The 23,600-nt window shown below is 37.2% G+C and overlaps 1 protein-coding gene across 1 annotated transcript in view; it reads left to right on the plus strand.

The window, feature by feature from the left end:
- REV3L (REV3 like, DNA directed polymerase zeta catalytic subunit) overlaps positions 1–23,600 on the plus strand; it is a 115,490-nt gene that overhangs the window by 79,697 nt on the left and 12,193 nt on the right. The window contains exons 19-27 of the mRNA XM_039726611.1: positions 8,695–8,810; positions 13,834–13,952; positions 14,719–14,837; positions 15,793–15,934; positions 18,960–19,204; positions 20,195–20,303; positions 21,161–21,367; positions 22,095–22,204; positions 23,222–23,336. Coding sequence (XP_039582545.1) covers positions 8,695–8,810; positions 13,834–13,952; positions 14,719–14,837; positions 15,793–15,934; positions 18,960–19,204; positions 20,195–20,303; positions 21,161–21,367; positions 22,095–22,204; positions 23,222–23,336 — 1,282 coding nt within the window. The remainder of the gene's footprint in view (positions 1–8,694; positions 8,811–13,833; positions 13,953–14,718; positions 14,838–15,792; positions 15,935–18,959; positions 19,205–20,194; positions 20,304–21,160; positions 21,368–22,094; positions 22,205–23,221; positions 23,337–23,600) is intronic.

The raw sequence follows: 23,600 nt of genomic DNA on the forward strand, positions 1-23,600 counted from the left end.
TTTTCTCTGACAGCAAGAACATTCAGATCCTCTTAAGCAGCTGAGTTACAGTCTTGAAACTTATCAGCCATATAAGTAATCTTTCTTAACATACAACTTTCCTGTTAACCCCAGAATTCATTACACATCTCTCTCTGAAACTCTCAGAATAGTAGATATTCAGAGTGCTGAGAGCTGTAGGAAACCCCTCAGAGTGGAAGAGTTTTCTAGGAACTCTGAGGCAAGACAGAAAAAACCCTGCATGGTACTGAAACTGCTGCAGTTTAAAATAAGGGTTCTTTGAAAAAATCCGTTTCCTTCATTAGTTTTGTCTTCTCTGAATGGAAATCCCCTGCTCCATCAAACTTAGAAAACTGCTGGTTTTCCCCATCTCCACCAAGGCTGAGAAGCCTGTTCGGGAGCCCTCTCGCCTGGTGTGTAGGTGGAACCACAGACGTCTCTCCAGACCCTACTGACAGGTGCAAAGCTGTAGAATTTCAAAGAAAACAAACAGATTTAAACTCTGAGTCACCCTGCTGGAATAGAGGCACAAGAAAAAAAAACAAACTAGGCAGAGTACATTTGCAATTCTTTCTCTCTCCAACCAGAAAACCTCTGATGAGAAAGGCTTTGACCAACCCCATGAAGCCAGAATACAAAAAGAGTTGCTGAATGCAACCAGCACAGGGTGGGTCCTGACAGAGCAGCAGATTCCTGTTCAGAGAAGACAAAATTCAGGTAAGGAATATAATACTATTTTTCTCTTTCTTGGAAATCTAGTGCTCCATCAAACTTAGGAAAATTACTCAGAATGAGAAAATGCCAGTAAATGAAGAATTCTCCACCAGTTGTGTGGAAGTCTAAAACGTGACAGGAAAGAAAGAATATGGTAGAGAGAACTCAGCAGTTAAAAGATGTGTTTATCACTGAAGATCAGAAGTCTTTGGTATCTGTACACGCTGAAGGCATTACAGAACAAAAAAAATATCATGCAGTTTTGGTGTACTTCAAGATGGAATGTACCAGGTTGCTGTCTGAGAAATCTCTGCATATGAGATCTTCTCTAGCATGTGCTAGTGTATATTTTTGATGCAGCAACTTCATCCCTGAAGATTGAGTTAGTTGACTTGTATTCCTGGAAGATAAAACATTTGCTCTATTAGTGGAGACTCAGACTACTGTCATCATCTTAGTCTACTTCCCTCCCAACTCTAGAATAACACCTCAGCTATCAGACTTCTGAGGTACTCTAAAAAGAGATAGTTTTTGCAACTTGGACCACATCTGCAGTTTGCTGCTCTTTTTCCCCCTTTATTTTCTGTAGCTTGGGCAAAAAAAGGAGAAATTTTGTTGGAGTTAATGTTTTATATTTCTTAAGCATAAAACAAGTGTCTAGGCCCAGAGTAGCTTTAACTGAAGGAGGAAGTATGGTAAACCGTGTAATTAAGAAGTAGTGGACTGCAAAAATTCCTCAATGAGAAATGAACAAGCAGGCAGCTTTAATGAAAATTAGTAATTATTTTTTAAAGAATCTTCTGTTTATCTTTTTAGTGTTATTTTTTCCAGCACGAGTTAGGTACTTTGGCTCTTCTGGTAGATGCACTTAATAGTAGATCTGATAGATACGAGAAAGAAAACTATCAGGCCATATTTTAAAAATGTTACCACTTGAACTTTATGGATCAACACTCAAAATCACCTTAATTTTCAAGCAAGGAATTGTATCAGTATCTTATGTTCTGATACATGCTTTAGGCTGAACAGTAATAGGCTCTTGTGACTGAACAGCATGCCCAGCATGACTGCAGCCTGCTATTGGTTCATGTTCTTGGCCTCTTGGGCAGTTGGAGGGAAGGGTGCAAGACTGAAATTCCAGATTCCTGGCATGATGAATGGCAGACTGTCTAATCACTCTTGATTGTCAGTATCAGGAACAGACTTTTATCAACTTGTTGGAGCACGGAACAGAAAGCATCTCGGCTGCAGGAGGAGTTCTCTTGCACAGTCCAGTTTAAGAATTCTTGTTCCTATTTCTAGTCATTCTCTTAGTAGTTGGCCTAATTCCTCCTTTTATTCCGTATATGTGAAATTGTGGAACATACTTATTTGTTTCAAGTTCCAGCCTTCTATTTCCTTGTTTAGGCCTTTTATTTTCTTTTCATCCTGACTATTGAAAATAAATGATGGTTGACTCTGTAACTTCTTGTCAATACATGTAAACTCTGGAAGAGCCCAGTAGAGAATTCTGGGTCATTGCTTCCAGCATACAGATGAAGGAAAGGTTGTTCCTGGAAAATTTGTAACTTTTGCAATACTCATAGCTCATCAGTGTCTGACTAGGTTTTTGTCACTGAAGAGTTTTTCCCAAACTTCTTGTAGCAGAGCTAAAGTTACTCTTTGTTCACTGAAGATGAGTATTGCTCCAGAAGGTTCTCTGGAATAAATGAACTGAAGTTGGATTCAGTTAATACCTTCACTGTGAAGTTGTTTAGGTTGTGCTAGATCTGAATAACCATGGTACAGTTAATACCTTGGCATCCATGAAGTAAATACCAGGTTAAATGTTCCTCTGTAGATTAGCAGATGTTGTCTCTGATTAACTCAGAGCCCTTGGCAAACAGAAAAAAGTCATCTTGTGTTCTAGTAGACCAGAAGAAGACCTGGTTGTTTCTCTGGAGTTGTGATCTGTGATTTCATCTATACTGAAAATCCACAGATTTGTCCAGATATTGAGAAGAATAAGCACCTCTGTTTCTAGGAGATTATTACTGAGACTGACTAACCTGTGAAATACAAGTGTGAGTACCAAAGTCAATGCAGAGACAACGTTAATTTTGAAGGGTATTGGAATACTGAGGTTGAGGTTGAGAGTCAGGAAACAGACAGAAAGGAAGAGCCACAAATACGAGTTTGGAGGAGGGAGGGAAGAACAAAAACACAGATCTGTAAAAAAGAAAAGCATCGTTAGATTGGTTTTTTGTACCCTGACAACTGTCTTGGACTTTGAGAGGGAGCTGCACTTGCATAGGTCCAAATTTGCCTTCTTTGGTAAGCTGTCCTCTGGCTGTAAACCAAAAAAAGGGCTTCAGCTCAAAACTGGCATAAAGCAGCTGAGAGACAGCATCCTTCTAATCCTGTGCAGCTGCTGGGGATCTCCTAGAAGCAGAGACATCCAAGTTGTAGGCTATCTGGAACGTTCAGAGGGGATTTTTTTTTTTTCTTGAAATGCAGCCTAGACGTGTATTGCTGTCCTGAAGCATTCTGTTGTACTGCCTGAGGTGCTTTCTTGAATAGATCCTCTGTTGATTCTAAGGTGTCAGCTGCACTGAGAGAGGAAAAAATTGGAAGAATCTCTCTGCTTGAGGAAGTAAGAGAACCATCTCTCTGAACCTAAAGGCAGGAAAAAGAGTAAACACATTTACATACTTCCCTAACACAGGAAAGCTGATTGAGGAGGAGGAGAAGGTGGAAGGGAATGCTGCAAGAATGTTTGCATGGGGATTTAAAACTAGATAGGAAAACTAGAGATGTATAAGCTTGATGGAGCAGTGGATTCCCATGAAAGAGAAATTAAATGTTTGGGCTTCTTCACTTTTAGGGCAAATTGTTCTGCTTCTCTTTAAGGGCAGTTGCTAGCAGATAGCAGAAAAGGGTTGGTCCTGCAGATGTGAGAGGAGCAAAATTTGGGGAATTCATGTGGGAGTGCACAGTCCCCATCTCTCAGACAAACAGAGGATGTGAAAACAGAGTGGGCTTGAAACAAAGAGTAGTAGATTCATTGCTACTTGAAACTTAACAGACACCCACAGCTCCTTGTCTCCGCTGAAGTAGTTTTTGATGGAATTACATGAACAGAGTATAAGATAAGATTTTACATAAACATTTTGGGGGTAACATTTGTGTATTAAACTGTTAATGCTTAATACTTAAAATATTTTTTACTATGTTTTCCTTGTAAGGTATAATGCTAATGAATTTTTTTGTTTGGATATTTCTTCTTCTGTAAATGCTCTAGCAACATCGTCTTCTTAAAATAGAGATGTTCTAATCTAACCTTCTTTTTCCAGGCCAGTATCATCTTCATCAGTGACATTTTCCTGTAGAAATCTGTATCTAATGTCCTGTATCAACTTTATGGATTTCTGTTGTCTAAAGCAAACTGGAAAAATGTTTTTAGAGATTTCAGTTACATGTTTGAGCCACCAAGAATTCTATTGCTATGCACAGTTACTGCTCTTGTCTGTATCATAGGTCTGGCATGGTTCCCAACCCCCCTTTTTCTCTTAATCATAGCTGGAAGAAAAATAGCAGTCAGGAAAAGCAGACCCATAATAGAAGGGAAGGTATAACTGGGAGCTTTAGTGTTCATTCACGGAATCGTCAAATGAGAAAGAGGAAGAGATGTCATAGCAGCAGAATGACTTAGCTGGAAAGGCAAATAATCGCCTTTCTTCTCTATTCAGCATGTATGAGTTGAATGTTAATGCTGTTGTGTTTAAATCCTGCCAGCATAAATGCTGCTTTTCATCTTTGCAGAAAGTCTGGCAACAGCATGCAAAGCAGTATCAGGGCCCATCCTTTTAACAAAAGAGCATATGTTGGCAAGCACACCTCTTATTCCTGTCATGTTACTACTAGCCAGCAGCTTTCAAATATCAGTATTACAGTTTACTGGTTTCTTGCAGGAGTAACAGCTGGTCTCGTTACAATTTCTTCTGATAAAATAGTTTGAATTGATGTCAAAGACCAGTTTCATAGTATATGTAAAAATTGTGAGACAGGAGAATGAAACATAAAACTTGTCCTCTTAGCTCACAGCCTGTTGTTTTTTTGGCACCATGTGAAAAGGAGAGAGTCACACTTCAGCTAAGTTCACATCAGCTAAACTTTGGGTTTGCTTGTTCATTTTCCCATGTGGAATAATGTATTCTTTTAGCTCCAGAGTTCTCTTCTTCTCTAACAGCAAATAGAATACCACAGGAGGTCTCAGCAAGTGCCACGCTGGTTCGTTGGTACCACTGGTGCACAAGACTGGGCTGCAGGAGGGAGCAGTTCTGCTGCATAAATTGGGATATAGTTCATCAGCAAGCAATATAGAAGCAGGAGACAACAGTGTCTCTTACTAAGTGCAAGAAATTTGATAGGTCTCTTAAACCTGTTGCATAAGGTAGATCTTATGTATATGTAATGCAGGAGTTCAGGGTTATAAGTGTTACTTAGTAGAAAGGAGTTCTTTAGTTTAATGTTACTTTGTTTTTTTCCATCTGAAATAATTTGAGAGAGACACTTGGGAATGCATACAGATATACATACAAAATACGTATATGTGTAACTTACTGCAGTATCTGAGCAATTCAGTTGCCAGTAGTACGTTTATTGGTTTTCATGCTGTTAGAAGGATACCACTTGGATCCAATTTTTAAATACGGACCAACTGACATTAAAGGACTGTGATTACAGGAAATTCACAGTAAAATTTGGTCTCACCATTTACTAGCTATTCTACCTTGATTTTCCATTTATATACCTTTGTATAAGTCATCTGACTGAACCATAAACATCTGTACTTCACAATCAGTGTCTGATTAGCTATCCTCATCACCAGAAGAGTTAAACAGAACAGGATCTTGGTCTGCAAGAGGTGGCTAAAACACAAAGAATGGTTCACCCAAAGAGGCCTTCTTGTTCAATGACAATAGAGACCAGTTTAGAAAACTTGAGATGCCAAAATTAGCTGAAATTAGACACTTCCCTTAGTACATGGGTGGTATTTAGTTGGAATGGAAAAGCAAAGTAATGTGCTGTAAAGTGATACCTGTAAGTCAGTAATGTGAAATTACAGGCGATCTCTAATGGTCTGGACAAGCAAGACTGAGTTGAAAACTAGCACACTGCTTTTTAAAAAAATCTTTTGATTAGTAAGCTTTCCAATCTACATGTAGATTTACATAAAATTGTGTTAAAATATGTGATATTTAAGTTAGATATAATTTATTTATAGAAGAAAAAGCATATATCTGAAAACATCATAAATTAAAGGGTTTTTATGTCTTGTCTCATAAAAACACCTTCACATCTGAAGGATACTAGAGAAACAGCTCTTGAGATTATATACAGATAGATTACAGTGGTCATTTTGTTCACTAGGTTAAAAGGTGATGGGAAGGTTACCTCCAGAACTGATAAAATATATTCAGTTGCAGTAGTAATATAATAGCAGTACTAATTTTGTTTAAATAGGAAGTGAGAAAGGTAATGCCCTGCTTAGGCAAGTTACAACCCAAAGCAGCTGTCCTTCATCAGTTGATGAAGGACAAACTTCACCAACTTGCTGCTTCCAAACAGTTCTTATTTCTGTTCAGAACAGGCTTATAAGAGAAAGCAAATTTCTGGCATAATGAATATTGTTTTATGTATCACTTAAGCAGTTCTTCATGAGTTTCTGATTCACATTTGCATCTACCATGGAACACATCTGCATAATGCCTTGTCCTGTGTAAAATCTACAAGTATTTTCCATTTTGAATTATGTGATGACAATTTTCAAATATGATAACGAATTACTACTTCCCTCATTTTAATTAATCAGTACAGTTTTGCAATATGCTAGGACCAGGATAGCTTAAATACAATAATTACTTTGAAAATATGTTAATTTTTATAATGTTTATTTTATGCGTGTATAAAACACGGCATAATTCCTTTTTATTTCAAAGCTGAAATTGAGCTATTAATAATTTTGGAGCATCATTTCACAATCATTGTATGTTGTGCAGAGCAGCAAGCAGTCATAACTCTTTCTGTCACTGGCTCTACTGCTGGAATGAGCTGCAGGCTAGCTTGAGTCATTTGTCCATAAATTGTTCCAAGTGGCTTTGGGGTTGTACCATTGGTAGAAGAGGTTTCCATATTGAGTAAATTTACTGCTTCCACTCCTGATGATCATTTCCACCTCCAAACCCAAATAATTCTTCTTTTGACATGAACAGCAGATAGCAAAATATCCCCCAAATTCAAAGTGCTAGTTCTTTTACTTTCTGTAGAATGCTAGAAATCAAAAACTTGCTTTAGAATCCCTTGCTTTAGGTAAAAATTGTATCAAAACCATTCCTTCACAAGTAGAAGTAGGTAATAAAGGAGATTTTTGCAACTTCTTGCAGGTGCAAAAGCCCAAATTGTAATAAAGAGAGAGCCATGCTGAGTAACAATATTCAATTATTTTTCAGAGAAGGTCAGTGTCCATGGCAGAAGTGCAGATAAACTGTTTTTTGGAGTTATTCTCAGAGTAATTAGTATCTTCAAAGTGAGTTGTCGTTGCCTTTGGCAAGGACACATAAGCAAGGAAGACACTTTCCTAATAAAGTCTGAAGCTTCATTTGTAATGTCTGTGATACAACTAACTCAGTATTCAGGGAAAGGCTGTTCTGTATTCAACAGTCAGGAAATGTTTGTCTTTTTTAATGTATTTATGGATGCAAGGAGTACAGAGTTCTTGTTCATAATCCAAGGCTCCTGCCCACTCCCTCCATAAACTAAGGTCTGCAAGCCTGCATCCTGTTGTGGGGTTGGGCATAGACTATGGTACAGGATCCTCAGCCCATCATCCATCCTCTACCTCCTGATAGCTACCCTGATGTCTTTCAGTTGTATTGAATACTACCTGCTGCATCAAGGTTGGAAAATACACTAAAAATCATTCAGTCTAACCAAGAAGCAGCTATCTCACTGAAATTTCCTTTCTTTTTTGCTGTAAAAATAACAGATATCTTATGTTACTTTGTCCAGTCTCTTTTTGCCCAACAAAATCATTCTTAGGCTATTGAGCAAGTCAGCAGATCATGACTTGTGGTTTTAGTAGTGCCTACTCAACAGTTAGGTGATACTGGGTCCTCTGAGCTGTCTCCTACCTGTGCTTTGCCTTTAAAGCCACACTTTTTGTCCTTCTGTCTAGTGAGCTTTACTCAGAGCCTGATTGGAAATTATTGTGTCAGAAGTCAATTCTGACTTGTTTGTCATACTTGAGCCAGTTAGATTTTCCAGCTGGAAAGAAATACAGCATAAAATAAGTTTTTCTTGTGTGTCTTCTAGAAAAAAAACGCTATCTAAATAAAGAAGTATTTAAAGAGAACTGATAGATACAGTTGCTTTTCTCTCTTTCAGTTTAGACAACTCTCACTCAACTGCAATTGTAACTCCCAATAAAGGGTCATCATTTAGGACCCGGAGTTCCCTCTGATTACTCAAGGTTACGCTGCAGTATGTGTGACACAATATTATCTGTAAACATTCCAGTTAACCTGCTGGCAAATTCTGTTCCATAGGCATGGCTGTCTTTCACTGCACATCTGTCTCGTGCCAGTAGCTAAGTTTCAGTTTATGCTTGATACTTCCTGATGCCATCAATAAAACCTGTTGAGACCTCAGTTTTGTTCTTTATTTGTAAAGACTGAAATGATAGAAGTATGTAAAAAAAAATTTCCAGTGAAAATATCCTTTGTAAATATTTTTGCCATTGAACATTATTAAAAATCCTAAGAGATTGCATGTTTTAAATATTGTCTCCTAGTCCAGATGCTGCTTTCATAGAAACCAATTGTGACTGCGTCTTTTTTAACTCAACATAATTTGAATGCAATCCTGTTTAGACTTTGTTCATGGAAAATATTTTTGTAAATTATATGAAGCTCATTTTTTCTTTTCCCCCTACCTCTCTAGATATGACCCAGACATTTTGCTAGGCTATGAAGTCCAGATGCATTCCTGGGGTTATCTCTTACAGAGGGCTGCGGCACTGAATGTTGATTTATGCCAGATGATTTCTCGTGTGCCAGGTAAGTTATTTGTTTAGGGCTTCAATTCAGTTCCAGTAGAAACAAGTTGAAATCTATGAACAAATTTAAAAAATAAATGCAGCATATTTCTTCAGAAATATTTTTTTTTTTTGTTCTTGCTCCTGTGTTGTTAATAGTATAATCACACACACCCTGGTGTTTAATGAATTTTCAAATTTGTGGTGTATTCCACTTCTGTGTGTGTCCTCTATTCATGAACCTTTACATTTTATAGTTGTGTGTTAAGTTTCAGTTCTTGGAGGTGCTTCTGCTACCAAACCCTGTTTTGCTTTCCTTGTCTCCAGTCGTTCAGAGTACCTACCATAATAATCATTTGTGGTTTCTCTGGCTGGAATACAAGAACATAAAACTGCTCCTGAGCAGCAATTGTTCTGGACAGCTTTGTAATAAAATCTTCACTTTCAATGACCTTTCTTGTACTTTGGGCAAATTTTATTGGGTCCAAGTGCTGATGTTTTCCTCCAGCATTCGGGAAAAAGTCTGTTTAGACTGGCAAGAAAACTTGGATGAGAATGGTAAGCCTAGTGCCTATACTTAGCCAGTCAATAGAAGCCATCATTCTGAAGAATGGAGTTAGTCAACAGCTAAATAAGTGTGCTTTTGCACCTGAGAAGAGTCAGGATAACTATAAAATGAAAAAGTGTCTCAAAAATTTGTTGTTGCTCTTTGCAGTCATCAGAGTGATGTGGATGAGTGAGACTTTAAAAATCAAAACAGTTGAAGAATCCGGTTTTGCCAGCTGTACAGAAAAAAGCATCTGTACAGAAATGAAATTGCTCCGAAATAAGAAGTCCATTACTGTGATTGTTCTATTAAAACCTTGAGCCTGTTGCTTTGTAATGTTTGCAAAAGCAAATGTTAGGAACTATGGAGCAAGGAAAATATAAAGCAATGAATGTAAATGTAAAAAACCTAAAAATCTGTAGTGTGCTTGTATCTCAAATACTGAGGTTGTAGCCCACTCACAACCTTTCTCCCATCAAAGTGAATACAGGGGAACTGGTAAAATGAGAAGGGTTATCCAGATGTGTCTAGTAATTTAGTAATTTGGGATTCCAGAAGAAACAAAACAGTGTAGGAAAGGTAAAAGCCTCTGACATATTGAGGGATATAAAGGGAAATAGAGAAGATTGGGTTTTCATGGTCATTTCTAATGCAAGAACTGGAAATCAAGTGAAGCTAGCAAGTGGCAGCCACAGAATATAAGTTAATTTTTAGTTTCAGCATTGCTGAATTCTTTAGTTCCTGGTCAAAGGATAGTACAAATGCTTGTAGTGTACATTGCTTTAAAAGGAGATAAGCTCTTGCAAGAAGAATCCATTGGGAGCTATGGTAAATGGGAAAATAATGTCTGGCCCAGGAAGCTGCAAATGATTGGAATCTGGAAGAGTTGTAGGGAGAGTATCAGTAACTGCTTCCCCCATCTTGAAGTACCTGACTTTGAGTACATGACAGAGCATGATACTGGGCTGCTTGCATCTTTGAGCATACCCAGTAGAGGAATCATCTTTCATGTAGTTGTCCTGTGTGCCAGGCCAGGAGAATATGTTGTTTAGCAGCACTGTGTTCACACAGTCCTTCCCTGAGGCTTAAATATTTGTATTCTCTTGATGCTTTCAATACTTGTGACATGTTTGGAAAAGAACTGAGTTATAGAGTCCTCCCAGAGACAAGAAAACACAAGAAAAAAATTGCATCTTCAGTTGAAAGTTGGTATTTGAACTTTGGTGAATTTTTAAATACTTCATATATGAAAACAGGATCATGTGATAGTTTAAATATGAACAGGCCATCAGTGCTCATAAGTTTCTTTCTTCAAGACAAAGCTGTCAAATTTATTCTTCAGGAATACTAGTGCATTGCATGAACCTTGTTTATTCAGTTTCCTTGACGGCTCAAATTGAGATGATACACTAGTTGCAAAATAATGCCTTTGGGTACGATCTTCAGAGGTACTGAAGGATGTTCAGAAAAAAATTTTGACCCATTACATCTAAAGATGTACAATGTCTGTAGTAAGAGGAACAGTAAATGTTATAGTCAAAGGTTTCTTAAAACCTCCAGAGATCACAAAGATTTACTGCTCTACTGTAGAAGTATGGTGAACAATCTTTTCAGTTTGGGACATGTGTCTCTGCTGTTGTTCTCAAAGGCCAAGTCACAGTTCATGTCTTTGAGGACAGCTCTGTCTGCACTGTAGTTGATGCAGAACCAAACAATCAGCAAAGCTGTTAATAGTACCCATCCTCCTGACATAAACCCTTCCTCAAGTTACTGGTTTTGGGATACACATGAATGGGTCCTCGAAGAAGAGGAACTGTATGGCTCCTAATGGTAGTGTCCCCATGTATTTCACAGTCAGGTTTCCTTCCCTACAACTATCAAGTCCCACACAACATGGGTTCATTTCTACTGAAGAAAATCAGGATTGTATCCCTTAACATTTTTGTACATGAAGTTCAAGTGGGCATTCAGAGCACAGGCACAATCTGCACAGCTCTGGTGTTTGTAGTGCAGGTGTTCCTGTGCCAGCTGGTAGATGCATACTCAGAAGTGGAATACATAACACATAAAAATGTTTCTAAGAACTGCTGTTATTTTAAGGTAAGTGTTTGGTTTGTTTTGACAGAATTGCAGCAGAAAGATGAGAAAATGTTTACACTGATGAGCTCTTCCCAGAAATGTCATGCCATAAATGTCTTGCATGCATGACCATATACGTGCAAGTTGTTGTGTTCTCTGTTGCTTTGTGGCCTCCTTGTCCGTGGTTTTGACCCCATCTGTCTTCCTCTTGCTTTTCCAACCCCTGTGCTTTGTATTTCCCTCTCTTCTTCACATGCTGTATTTTCAGAACAGGAAGTGCGCCTTCAAGAAGTATGCGTCTCTTTCCTCCTGTTGAAATAAAAATGGAAGGGACTTTCCTTTCCTGTGATTTCAACTTAACTAAAAGAAAGCTGGAATTCTCTCTGGTTTTGCTTTATTGGCTGAGTCTGGTGCTGCCTCTGCCCTTTACAAGCGAACTATTTATAAGTCATAGGACACATCACAAGAGAAGTGCATGCCATCCCTGTGTGTGCATGGTGGCATTTTTTGTGTGCCCTCCTGTTTCCTCCTTTGCATCACAGCTCAAAGTTAGGGAGTGGGTAAGAGAGGATGAGAGGAAACTTCTTTTTACTTCATCTCGTGCACTCGAAAGATACGAGGAATGTCCTGTTCTGCTTCTTGCCAGCATAGTTCCCAAAGAGGCTTACATGGTTCTGGTGATGCATTTCCCACACCAGCTGTAAAGTTGTGCAGGTTTTTTGTAATATGGTGGTGCTCATCACAGGCAGAGTTCATCAGACAGTGTGTCTCTCTTGTGATCATGGTATACTTTGCTGCCAGTTTTTTACCAGCAAGACATGAAGCAAACTTAATGTAGGAAATCTCCTAAACAAGTCAAAAGAGAACTGGGATGACACTGAAGAAAGTAGAACTAACCAATAGTTTCTACTTCCAGTAAAAAAAAAATTAAAAAACAAATACATTTTAAAAAGGAGGGGAAGGAATGCAAGTTCCTCACTTTTACGGGAGATCTAGCATGTGGAAATGAAGAAAAGCAGAAGAAAAAATGTTGCTACTTGGTGGGGCATTTTTTCCACCCAAACATGGAAAGATAAATTGCTGCTTTTCCTCCTTAAAAATTTGAAACAATAAGGAGGTTAAAAAGATAGTATGCATTTTGATGAAGTGTACAAAAGGTCTGCTAAATTTTGTCAAGTATCTGTGATTTACTAATAAGGTCAGTAAATGATGAATAGGTTTTCTTAACCATATTTTAATTTATATGGGACACATTTGAAGATCAAGATACAAAATGAATCTGTGTTATGTTGTTTCATAACTGTTCTGCAGCATTTCAGGCAATTTTTACTTCTGTCATCGAGGGTAAATGTGCTTCATGACTGTCTGAGGATCTAATTGTTCAGTTTTGATCATTATAGCAAAGCAGTGTGTATGCACACTTCTACACTCTCTGTCCAAAATGTTCTGCTCTTAATTAGCAGGGTACTGTACAGACTGTGCTGTACCTGATAAATGAGTGGTGGCAGAATGCAAAGCAACCAGCAGTTAAAAAAATGGGTATGGATTTAGAATTGTGGGTAAATTGCCTTGAAGTGATTTCTCTCCCATTAAACTAATAAGAAATAAGACCAGTGTGTATTCATAATGGATTTTAGTCTGTGTGATACATTTAAAAAACATCTTTGTAAACTCTGGGAAAAAACACCAGAACTGTAGACTTAAAATGACTGGAAAAAAGATAGTTTAAAGAAGTGTATACCAAAAAGACTGTCTTCTCTTATGCTGCAGTATTCCAAAGCATGACAAAAATCAAGGATGGCAAAAGAGGATATATTTCTCTACTTTAGACACTGCTGTCTCACAGAAAGATTTAGAATGCTGCTTCTGCATCTACATTTGTTCCTTCCTATTTCCTTTTCCCTGTGCTATCCAGAACTCATGTCTACTTACTCTCACTGCTGTGGGTTTGCTTATAGTGTGTGAAAGAGACTGAATTTTCTCTCCCATGACTTGGTTCAATCTGTGTAAGATCATTGCAAGTAAAGCCTTGAGTTATAAGCTCCTTAGGCCAGAAGTCACTTTTTTTAAAATAATTTTTTTTAATGTTATGCACTATTGCATGTGCAGCTGACTCTCAAGTAACATTCAGCATTGCATAACCAGTAAATTCACTATGGAGAATATGTTGCCTTGGACACTATTTCAGTAAACCAAAGTAAGAATTCTCTGCAAAGGGCAAGAGCAGAAAAAGGTTGGGGGAGTTTTATTTAGAGATTGTGTGGATGACTGGTGAATAAGTAATTTTTGTGGAATCAGCAGTAATCTTTATGAATTCTTATTTTTCTAGAGAGCATACATTGGAAGAGGGATAGATGGTTTGATCTGGTCTTGACTGTCTTATAACTTGTCTAAATATAGTCTCCTTTAATGTCTTTAGATGAAAATAAAGAGAACAGATTTGCCACCGAGCTGGATGAATATGGAGCAGATACAATGAGTGAAATAAATATTGTTGGGCGAATTGTCTTGAATGTATGGAGAATGATGAGACATGAGGTAAATTTTTTTAAAGGTTAATGTTTTGATTTACTGAGTTTTCTAATTATTGCAGACTTAGTTGAAAGTTTCATGTAACTCATGTAACTTCCACAATTTTTTCTTTATACATCTTTTCAAATAGAGTAGTTTGACAGTTTGTGAGAATAGGTTTTGTGTATCTCTAAAGTACTGAGGCCTTTATTTTTCAGTAATGTTTCTTAATGATACTCCTTTTCACTGATTTGTGGGTTCTGAGAACAACTTACTTGTTTTAGGAATTTGTCTAGTATGGTGCTTTTAGTACAATATGTACTTGAACATATTTGAAACTGTAAGGGGTTTTTGGGTTTTGTTTTTTGGGTGTTTTTTTTGTTGTTGTTCTTTGGGTTTGGGGGTTTTTTGGTTTGGTATTTTTGTTTTTTGTTGTTGTTGGGTTTTTTTGGTTTGGTTTGGTTTGTTTTTTGGTGGTTTTGGGGTTGTTTTTTTTTTTGTTCCATTTATAACTTTCCATTTAATACTCAAATAGCCCAGTCTTTACAAATCTTGTTCTGACCAAGTTCAGACCTGATCTTTATGAACTACTTAATTCTGCATATTCTTTTGAATTGATAAGAGATGCTTTTTCCTGACTTGTAAATAGGGATTTCTAAGAATAAAGACTAGCTTTTTTAACAAAAAACTAACAAAAAGTTAATAAAACTAGTTCTTGCAGTTTTTGAAAAGTAGAGATTTTTTGCTTATGAGAGCCATCATGCATCTTGACATGTCCACTGTGCTTTTCTAGGTGAATCTAACGAATTACACTTTTGAAAATGTGGGCTTTCATGTGCTTCATCATCGTTTTCCTTTATTTACGTTCCGAGTTCTGTCTGATTGGTTTGACAATAAGGCAGATGTCTACAGGTAATGATCTATTAATCCATTTTGTTTGCTGTTTTTAAGGCCAGATTCTTAACATTGGATAGGTGTAAGGTAAAGCCACAATAGGAAGAAATAATCAATTTAGCTTAGGCACTAGAGCAGTGTATATGCAGCAACATGAGCTTATTTACTTGGATGTTCTATTGTATAGTTTTACCTTCAATATTACAACAAAATATTTTCAGTTACATTTTCAACATACCTGAATAGATGTACTGTTTTGAAGTTCTGTAATGTCTTTATTTTGTATATGCTATTCATCAGAAGGGCTTTTAATGAACTGCCAGGCTTCTGTTTTACTTCAAGTGCATGTCAAGCAAACTAGGCTTTAAAGTATTACAAAACAGCACACAAGATGTTAAGACAGTAGCTATAGCTGCTTAAAAATACCTTCATGTGACATGTATCACATTCAGCTTCACTCTTCTTGAAGCAGTTTGGTATTGTGTGCTATGAACAATTCATGAAACCGAATACTGAACTGCACGTTGTTTGTGACATACATAAAATTTCTGTAAAGGTTTCTGTAGCTAAATGGAAATGTGATTTATACTGAAATTATGAATTTATGTTCAGCTGTGGTAGGCATTCTTAATACAGAAGGATGTTTCTACAAAGGTCCACTTAGTTAAAAAAACATGTAAAGAGATGAGGGGGTAGTTGTGTCTGATTTGGTAATCCTTTGGGGCAGTGAGGAAAACAGGATGTAGTATGTCACTGTGAGATGCCTTAACAGTAGCTTGCTGTAATGCCATGTGGATATGTCTTTAGAATACCCAAGTGTATATATGCCACACTTTTGAAAGAGTTCTATGAAAATGTTCTAGAGGAAAATTTTATTTTCTGGTTTCTTACAAGTTACCATAAAAATACATTAGTCTTAGTAGAAAGAGCAGCAGTCTTCTGATTGTTTATAACGAGGTGTTTGCTCTCACAGATGGAAAATGGTTGATCATTATGTTAGCCGGGTTCGTGGGAATCTCCTGTTGTTAGAAAAACTGGATTTGATTGACAGAACAAGTGAAATGGCAAGACTTTTTGGCATTCAGTTCTTACATGTATTAACAAGAGGCTCCCAGGTAAGACTTTGTTCTCCTTATACTTCACAAAACCAAAAGAGCTTTTACAAAATGTTCTAGTTCTTCAGTATCTTCTCAGTCCATATGTGTATTTTCATAGGGTCACAGAAGGCTGTTAACGTGAATTATCATGAAATTGAAACATAAAGAATACCATGCAATATATTATTGGTGCTTTTGATTTGCCTAGTCTCAGAGGTTAAAAACAGAGTTCCCCAAATGTAATCACTCCAATGAATCTCTTCTACTGCCTTCAGGAGCACTAAGCTTTCCCTTTGAGTTGGTATTTTTCACACTTATATGAGACTGAAAATGAGTGTTAAAACATTAAGAAATATAATTAATCGTGTTTTAGAAATATGAGATTAGTTTCTTTCAGGGCAGACAAAACACCATTGAATATGTTTTGAGTGACATTTGTGGTGCAGCAGACCTCTGGGTGAGATTTTACAGTAAGACAAGAGGGGTTCTGGCTTTATTAAGTATGTGTCATGCAAGGTGTTTGTGGTTCTATTACTTTGATGCCAGTATCAGAGGGAAAAGGGAGCAGAACAGAGCAAGATGTGCTTGTTTGGGAGCCCAGCAGTCTCCAGTGATACCAAAAGCTTTCCTTGCCCAGATTGTGAGTGACTAGGCCAACTGAACTGCTTTCATGGCTACATGCGAGACCTGAGCAGTGCCTGAAATGTGAGTCAGATACTGTGTCGTGTGTTACAGCTCTTCTGTTATCATAAGCCAGCCAGATATGGGACTGTCTGAAGCTGCAGTTTCCTTAACAATTCAGTGCTATTAAAAAAACTTCAGCCACCTTTTTTTTCTTAGACTGCAGTTGCCTGTGTCATCTCTTGACCCCAGAGCAGGTTCTTGTTGGTCTTTCTGGTAATGACCCTGTATTTGGGGGAAAAGGGGAGCAGGCTGGCAGGCACCATCAGCAGAACCATGGCAGTGTTAGCTCCCAGATCTGGTTTACCATACTATCAGAAAATACCACTGTTGGAGCAAGGGAAGAGAAATGCACAGTTAGGGACAGGGAGTGTGGGACTGGCATACTGCCAGCATAGATATGCTTAAACTGTCATGATTGCAGCCCACAAAGACTGTCTGCCTGTCATTTTCTCAGATGTCTGTGAGTGGGAGTGATCAACAGAAGCATGCTGCATTTTCTATCCTGACTGTTCTTTTCTCTTCCCTTCTGTGCATGTATGCTCTGTTTCCATTGAAACTCTCTAGATCACAAAAATGGCACTTGCAACAATTCTCAAATAATTTTATTCACATAGAAGAGTCCCTACCCTTTATGAAGATACTCCCCTTTAGCTGAAAAACATGTTAAAATTGAATAGTAATAAGAACAGATTTCAGATACTTTATTTTTCCATGTTTGAATCTCTCCTTGAATTTTACAATAACTTTTTAAAATTATTTTAGTTTATTGTATTAAGCCATCTCAAACATTTCTTAGTGGACTAAACAAAATCTAACAAGAGGTGGTCACAGACATTACAGATAATAAGCCAGATGTTTGAAGAACTTGCTGGTTTTTGCACAGGAGTCAGCAGGGCTCATTGAGAGAGATTAAACTCAATTTGAAGGGGAAAGGAATAAGATCAGGCTCCCTAAAGATAAATCTGGGAGCATCACACCTGTGGTTGAGAAAGAGTATCCTAGCAAAGTCCTTTTGTCTGCTCTCTCAGTGGAGGTAGGGGCTGGAGATCCACATGGGAGCAAAGACAAAAGGATTGTTGATGTGTTAGGAACCACAGATGCACCTGAAAAAAACTCCTTCTCCAAGAGGATAGTCAGACATTGGAACAGGCTGTCCAGGGTCACTATCCCTGAAGTTAAAAGATGTGTAGATGTGGTGCTTGGCAGCATTGGGTTAACAGTTGGATTTGGTTGATCTTGGAGGCCTTTCCAACCTAAATTCTACAATGCTATGAAAACTAGGGAAAAAAACCCCAAAATCTACCTCTTGCCAGAACCAGTCCCTGACCACCTTGTCATACATCCAAGTTCATCACTGGACACAAATTAATGTGCAATTAGTACAAGGCAGCAGTGGTCGTTTATGTTGCTCCCCAGCTATGCATCAAACCCCAACCTCTGTTAAAGGTGCATGGTCTTGTTAAGGCTATTGGTTCTGTAAGTTCATTTATAACTTCAAGGTTAAAGAAATTATATCTAACCCATTCAGTACAATGATTGCATACATAGTGTGTCAGGCAGACAGTTTTAATAGTGATTTAGTTGTTTACAAAGCACGGGATTTTACAATTATGCAGAATTTTTCTTTGATATTTCAGGATTTTTGAGTCCCTTGCCACCCATGTATGTAGTTTTCACACCATGTATTATGTTTTCAGCTATTTTGGGTTTTTATTCTGAAAGGACACAGTGCATACCTGCCCATTTGTACTTCTAAAGCCTTTACTAAAGCATTGAATAATACGCAAATAAGGCTGGGGTTTTTTTCTCTTGTTGCCAGCTACACATATAACATTTTGTGGTATCTTGAACAGGGTGTTGGTTGTTTTATGCTTCCTGTTCTGCTTGTGGCACCAGGGAGAAAGCATGATACCCAGTGCATTTACTGCATATTATACTTTGTTTTCTTTGGTGATCTGCAGGTCTGACAGTAGTACAGCTTATCAAATGCTCATTCACAGACAATAGTAGCATGGCCATCCACATATATTGTTGAAGCCTGTTGGATGATGGTTTTTTCCATATAAAAAAAGTACTTGATTTTCAGTGATTAGGGCTAAACAAAGAGGAAACATGTGGAAGAGTTCTACTCTGTGTAATACAGAGTACAGAATCATAGAATGGTTAGGGTTGGAAGGGACCTAAAGATGATCTAGTGGTATAAAATACAATTAAAATGTACCTTAAGAGCATGGCTATTTATTTTGGAAAAGCAGTTATTTGTACTTTAAATTCAGGAAATGTAAGTGTGTTTGCACTAGTTAATACAGGTTTGTTCTGCACTTTTGGTGATAATGGTTTTATCCAAACTGCTCTGCAGTACCGTGTGGAGTCGGTGATGCTGCGCATTGCGAAGCCCATGAACTACATTGCTGTGACTCCCAGCGTCCAGCAGCGAGCTCAGATGAAAGCCCCACAGTGTGTTCCCTTGATCATGGAGCCAGAGTCCCGCTTCTACAGCAACGCTGTTCTTGTCTTGGATTTCCAGTCCTTGTATCCTTCCATTGTCATAGCATACAACTACTGCTTTTCTACCTGCCTGGGACATGTTGAGAACTTAGGAAAGTAAGTTGTTACTCTTCTCTCACGATCTTTGATTCTGTAGATACTTGAGTGTCTTTTCTAAGGTACTGAGAACCCCTGGTTGCCATTGGAAACGATGGGCACGTATGAATAGCACCATTTTCTGTTACACAATACAGATGATAAAAATCTACCATGTGGGTGTGTGCACATGTTATACACATACATATACAAATCAGTTTGTGTTTTTAATTAAATACAGGATTACTCTGTTCTCTTAAAAACCCCTGGAAACAACTCTGTGCATGTGTGTATGTACACCTCTTTGACTTCTGTGGTGATGCTGGTTTTTAACATTGCTTTAAAATAAGTTAAAATTACTGTAAATCCACCATCTGTCTTCAAAACTAGACGGGGGTTATTCCTTAATGAACTATGATTGTTCCTGTATCACTTGTAGTTCACTCTGGTTCTAATTACTAAAAATTAAAAGGTACAATTGAGTTATTCTTTGTAGCGTCTTTTATTGAGCTTAACAGTTATTCTATTAATTGGAAAAAGATCTCACTGCTCATTATAATTACCTTTGTAAAACAGTATTTTGAAGAATGGAAAGATGCCTGCAATAATTGTTAGGTGTCACCATCAGGTTTTCACGTTCCTGATTTGAAATTCTGAATTTGTAGGAAGAAAGTAAGTGTGCAGTGTGGTACTTGGTAAACATGCATGGTTTCCATAGGGGATTAGAGTACTGAGTACATACCTCCACTAAATCAGTGTTTGGTAATAATTTATAACACAGAGCAGAATTGATAAATTATGCATGCATTGAAATTTAGCTATTTATTACTACTTTATTCCTAGAACCTTCTGTATGTAGCTAAGAAATTTGAAATTATGTTATGTTTGTTTATGCTTGAGATTATTCTGTCCTTGCTGGCATTATTAGCATTTTAATGTGAGCTGATGTTTTCACTTGATTAGTCTGTAAATGAATGAATTGTCTTCATGTTTAAATTTTCTCTTTATTAGGTATGATGCATTCAAATTTGGCTGTACATCTCTGAGAGTACCTCCTGATTTACTCTACCAGATTAGACATGATATCACAGTGTCACCCAGTGGAGTAGCTTTTGTCAAGGTAATGATATTAGTGCTCTGTGACAGCATTTTCACTGCCTGTTGGCTCACTTAAGATCAAATTCATATTGTAGTTTATATTTTGCTGCATTAAGAGCTGACAGAAAGAGGAGGTTCATTCTCTCATTTCACAATGTTTTTGATATTTGTCAAAGTGCTGAACCTCTGGCATCTCAGGAAGTAAAATGTCTTTATGCTTTGCTTTATACTGAAGGCTTATTTCATCTATAATTAAACTGTACTTTACTTGTGCAGTTTGGGGATCAAATGGTAATTATCTGTGTGTAACAATTCATTTTTCTCCTGCCTGTATAGCAGAATGCTTTCTTAGAAAAAGAGTAATGATTTGGGAAATGAGAGTCCCTGACTTGCTTTCTATTGTTCTCATTTTGTAATGTGTCCTGCTGGCTGACATGTAATGAATATGGCCTGGAGCTGTTAAAAATATTTAGGCAATCACCAGCATATCTGTATTTAATGTAAAACAAAAATTTCAAGTGAAGAATATTTGCAGAATTTTTAAAAGATAATGTTCCTTCATCATTTAATACTTTGAGAATTAATAGCTAAATATTGAAGTCCCATTTTAGTTAATAAGGTTATCTAAACATTGCATCAGCAGAGCTGATGAATACAAAGAACAAAAAGCTATTTGTTCTGTCCTTAAGAGCTTTGCCTGTATTCTAGGTTCCTTGTAGTATTTGTGGGAAAAGCCAAACTGTTGGTGGCTGGGGCATCCTGCTAGTTAATTTGTTTTCCTATCAGTGGTTAACTAACTGTTCTAGGGCTTGATTTTACTCTTAACTGTTTATGTTGGGATTTCTAACACCACGTTTTTCTTTGTTCCCTTTATGGCAGCCTTCAGTAAGAAAGGGTGTGCTGCCAAGGATGCTGGAAGAAATCTTGAAGACCAGGATAATGGTGAAACAGTCAATGAAGGCTTATAAGCATGACAAGGCTGTGACTCGAATGCTTGAAGCTCGTCAGTTGGGTCTTAAATATATAGCTAATTTTACTTTTGGCTATACTGCTGCTAATTTTTCTGGAAGAATGCCATGCACTGAGGTAAGGGTTGCAGGTAAAAATGTATAAAAAATGTTGGAAAGACACTAGTCAGATAACATAATATTATTATTTGAAACAAACTAAATACCTTTAGAAAAGCTGTTTTTATTTGTAGTGCGGAAAATCAGAAACTTAGGATTTATTTGTGATCTTCCAGGAAAATATGATGGTCGTCTTCTTCCTGTAAAGTAGCATTTGGTGTTGGCATTGCTGTAGAACTGTTTCCAAAGTTAAATTGGATTACAGTTCTAATAGTGGAAATAAAACAAAACATTGTAGCTTTTTCTTCATTTTCATAGGAATCAGCAGAATCCAAAAACTGGAGAAAATGATCCTGAGCAGTCTTGTCTTGCTCCATAGATTTTTAATATATATTATAAATTTCTAAAGACGCTTAAAACAAATTCTTCTTTATTTTAATACTTTATAATTAAAAAGTATTCGGGGTAAATTAAAAAAAAGTATTTCGGGGTAAATTAAGCAACCTTTTTATTTATTATATGCATTTAAACCATGTTTTATAATTTTTTTTTTTTTTTAGTTCTTGTTATTTCGGGGTAAATTAAGCAACCTTTTTATTTATTATATGCATTTAAACCATGAAATAAAATATATCATCTCAATAGAGTGATTTTCATAACAAGATCAAGCATGGATAGACTGTAGTTACCAAGAGCTAGGATTTGGTTTAGCAGTAGAAATAAAGATTTTCAATCTAACTTTGCAGATTGGAGACAGCATTGTTCACAAAGCCAGAGAAACATTGGAGCGTGCCATTAAACTGGTGAATGATACCAAAAAATGGGGTGCTCACGTTGTATATGGTGATACAGACAGGTAATTCCTAATTTGCTTCTTAAAATGTATTAAAATCGTAATAGTTCTTCATAGATAGATTTTGCTTTTGTCTGAGCAAGGTGAATTTATGATGCTGAAAAGGGTGTGTGGATCTTCTTTGGATGTTGCTTATTGCCTTGCAGAATATGCAAAGTGAACAATACCAAGTTTGCTTGGGTTTCTTTAAGCACTTTAAAGGTTTCCTTTCCTTTGAAAATTATGTGGAACAGAAGAGGGGGGATATTTTTTCAGTTGTGAATTAATATAAATCTAATTTACCAAATTATTATTATTTTTGTGCCTATTCCTGCTGCCATTTTTATTTTTGAAAATAATGTGTATATATAACACAGTAGGCATTTCACCTCGAGGAAGGCACTGCTTTAAGCTTCAGAAGTGGATACAATTCAAAAGCAGTCACCAGAGTATACAAAGATATTATTAGGCTGCCTGACATACATTTTCTCAGTCAGTCTTTCATCTAAATAATAGCCATGCTCTAGGCATATCCATCTCTGTTCCACACTTGGATAATTTTTCAGCCATTGGGAAACAAAGCTTGTCTGGCTGTCGTTTCTTAATAACTTATTAATCCAGTGACTGATTTCAGCCAGGTCTGATAAAAGACTTGACATTTCAAAGATACTGAATTCATGGTGGTTTCATTAAAAACAAAATGTTGGAGAAATGAAGTAAAATCCTGCTGCTGCCCACAGTGGGGAAAAAAATGGTATACCAGGGCTCTTTACAATTCTTTCCTAGGAACTCCAGTTTCGCAGTGCATGGGAACAGTCCATTCCCTGCCTCATCAGAAGTCACAGCATTCATTAGCCCTTTGGCACTCCTCATCTCATGCTGAACGCTGAAGTTGCTCAGTTTTTTGACTTTTCTAGCTGAAGAAGGGGAATAAAATTCATAATGACATCCCTGCCTTGCTACCAGGAAACTATAGCATACAGTTTTCAGGAACTGTGTTGAACAGATTTGCATTCACTTCCTATGTCTGATTTCTTGTAGCATGTTTGTACTCTTGAAAGGAGCCACAAAGGAGCAGTCTTTTAAGATTGGTCAAGAAATTGCTGAAGCTGTAACAGCAACAAATCCCAAGCCTGTTAAACTGAAGTTCGAAAAGGTAAAAGGAAAAAATTTTGCTTGAAATGTGTTGGGTGTTATCAAACCAACAACAACAAAAACCAAACAAAAAAATGCCCAAAAAAAAGTTGAAGATGAAAGATTTTTCTGAACCCTAATGGACATAAGGATAAACAAGTCATGTGCTGTTTCTGTAGATACATTGCAAGCTCCTTAATGCCTCAGGGACCTTTTCAGAGGAGCACAACAGTGTGAACAATAAAGAGAAATATTCCTGATTTCACATCAGTGGCTTGTTGTCCTG

Source organism: Passer montanus, unplaced genomic scaffold (assembly GCF_014805655.1).
Source record: "Passer montanus isolate IOZ18808 unplaced genomic scaffold, ASM1480565v1 scaffold11, whole genome shotgun sequence".
NCBI classification, from domain to species: domain Eukaryota; kingdom Metazoa; phylum Chordata; class Aves; order Passeriformes; family Passeridae; genus Passer; species Passer montanus.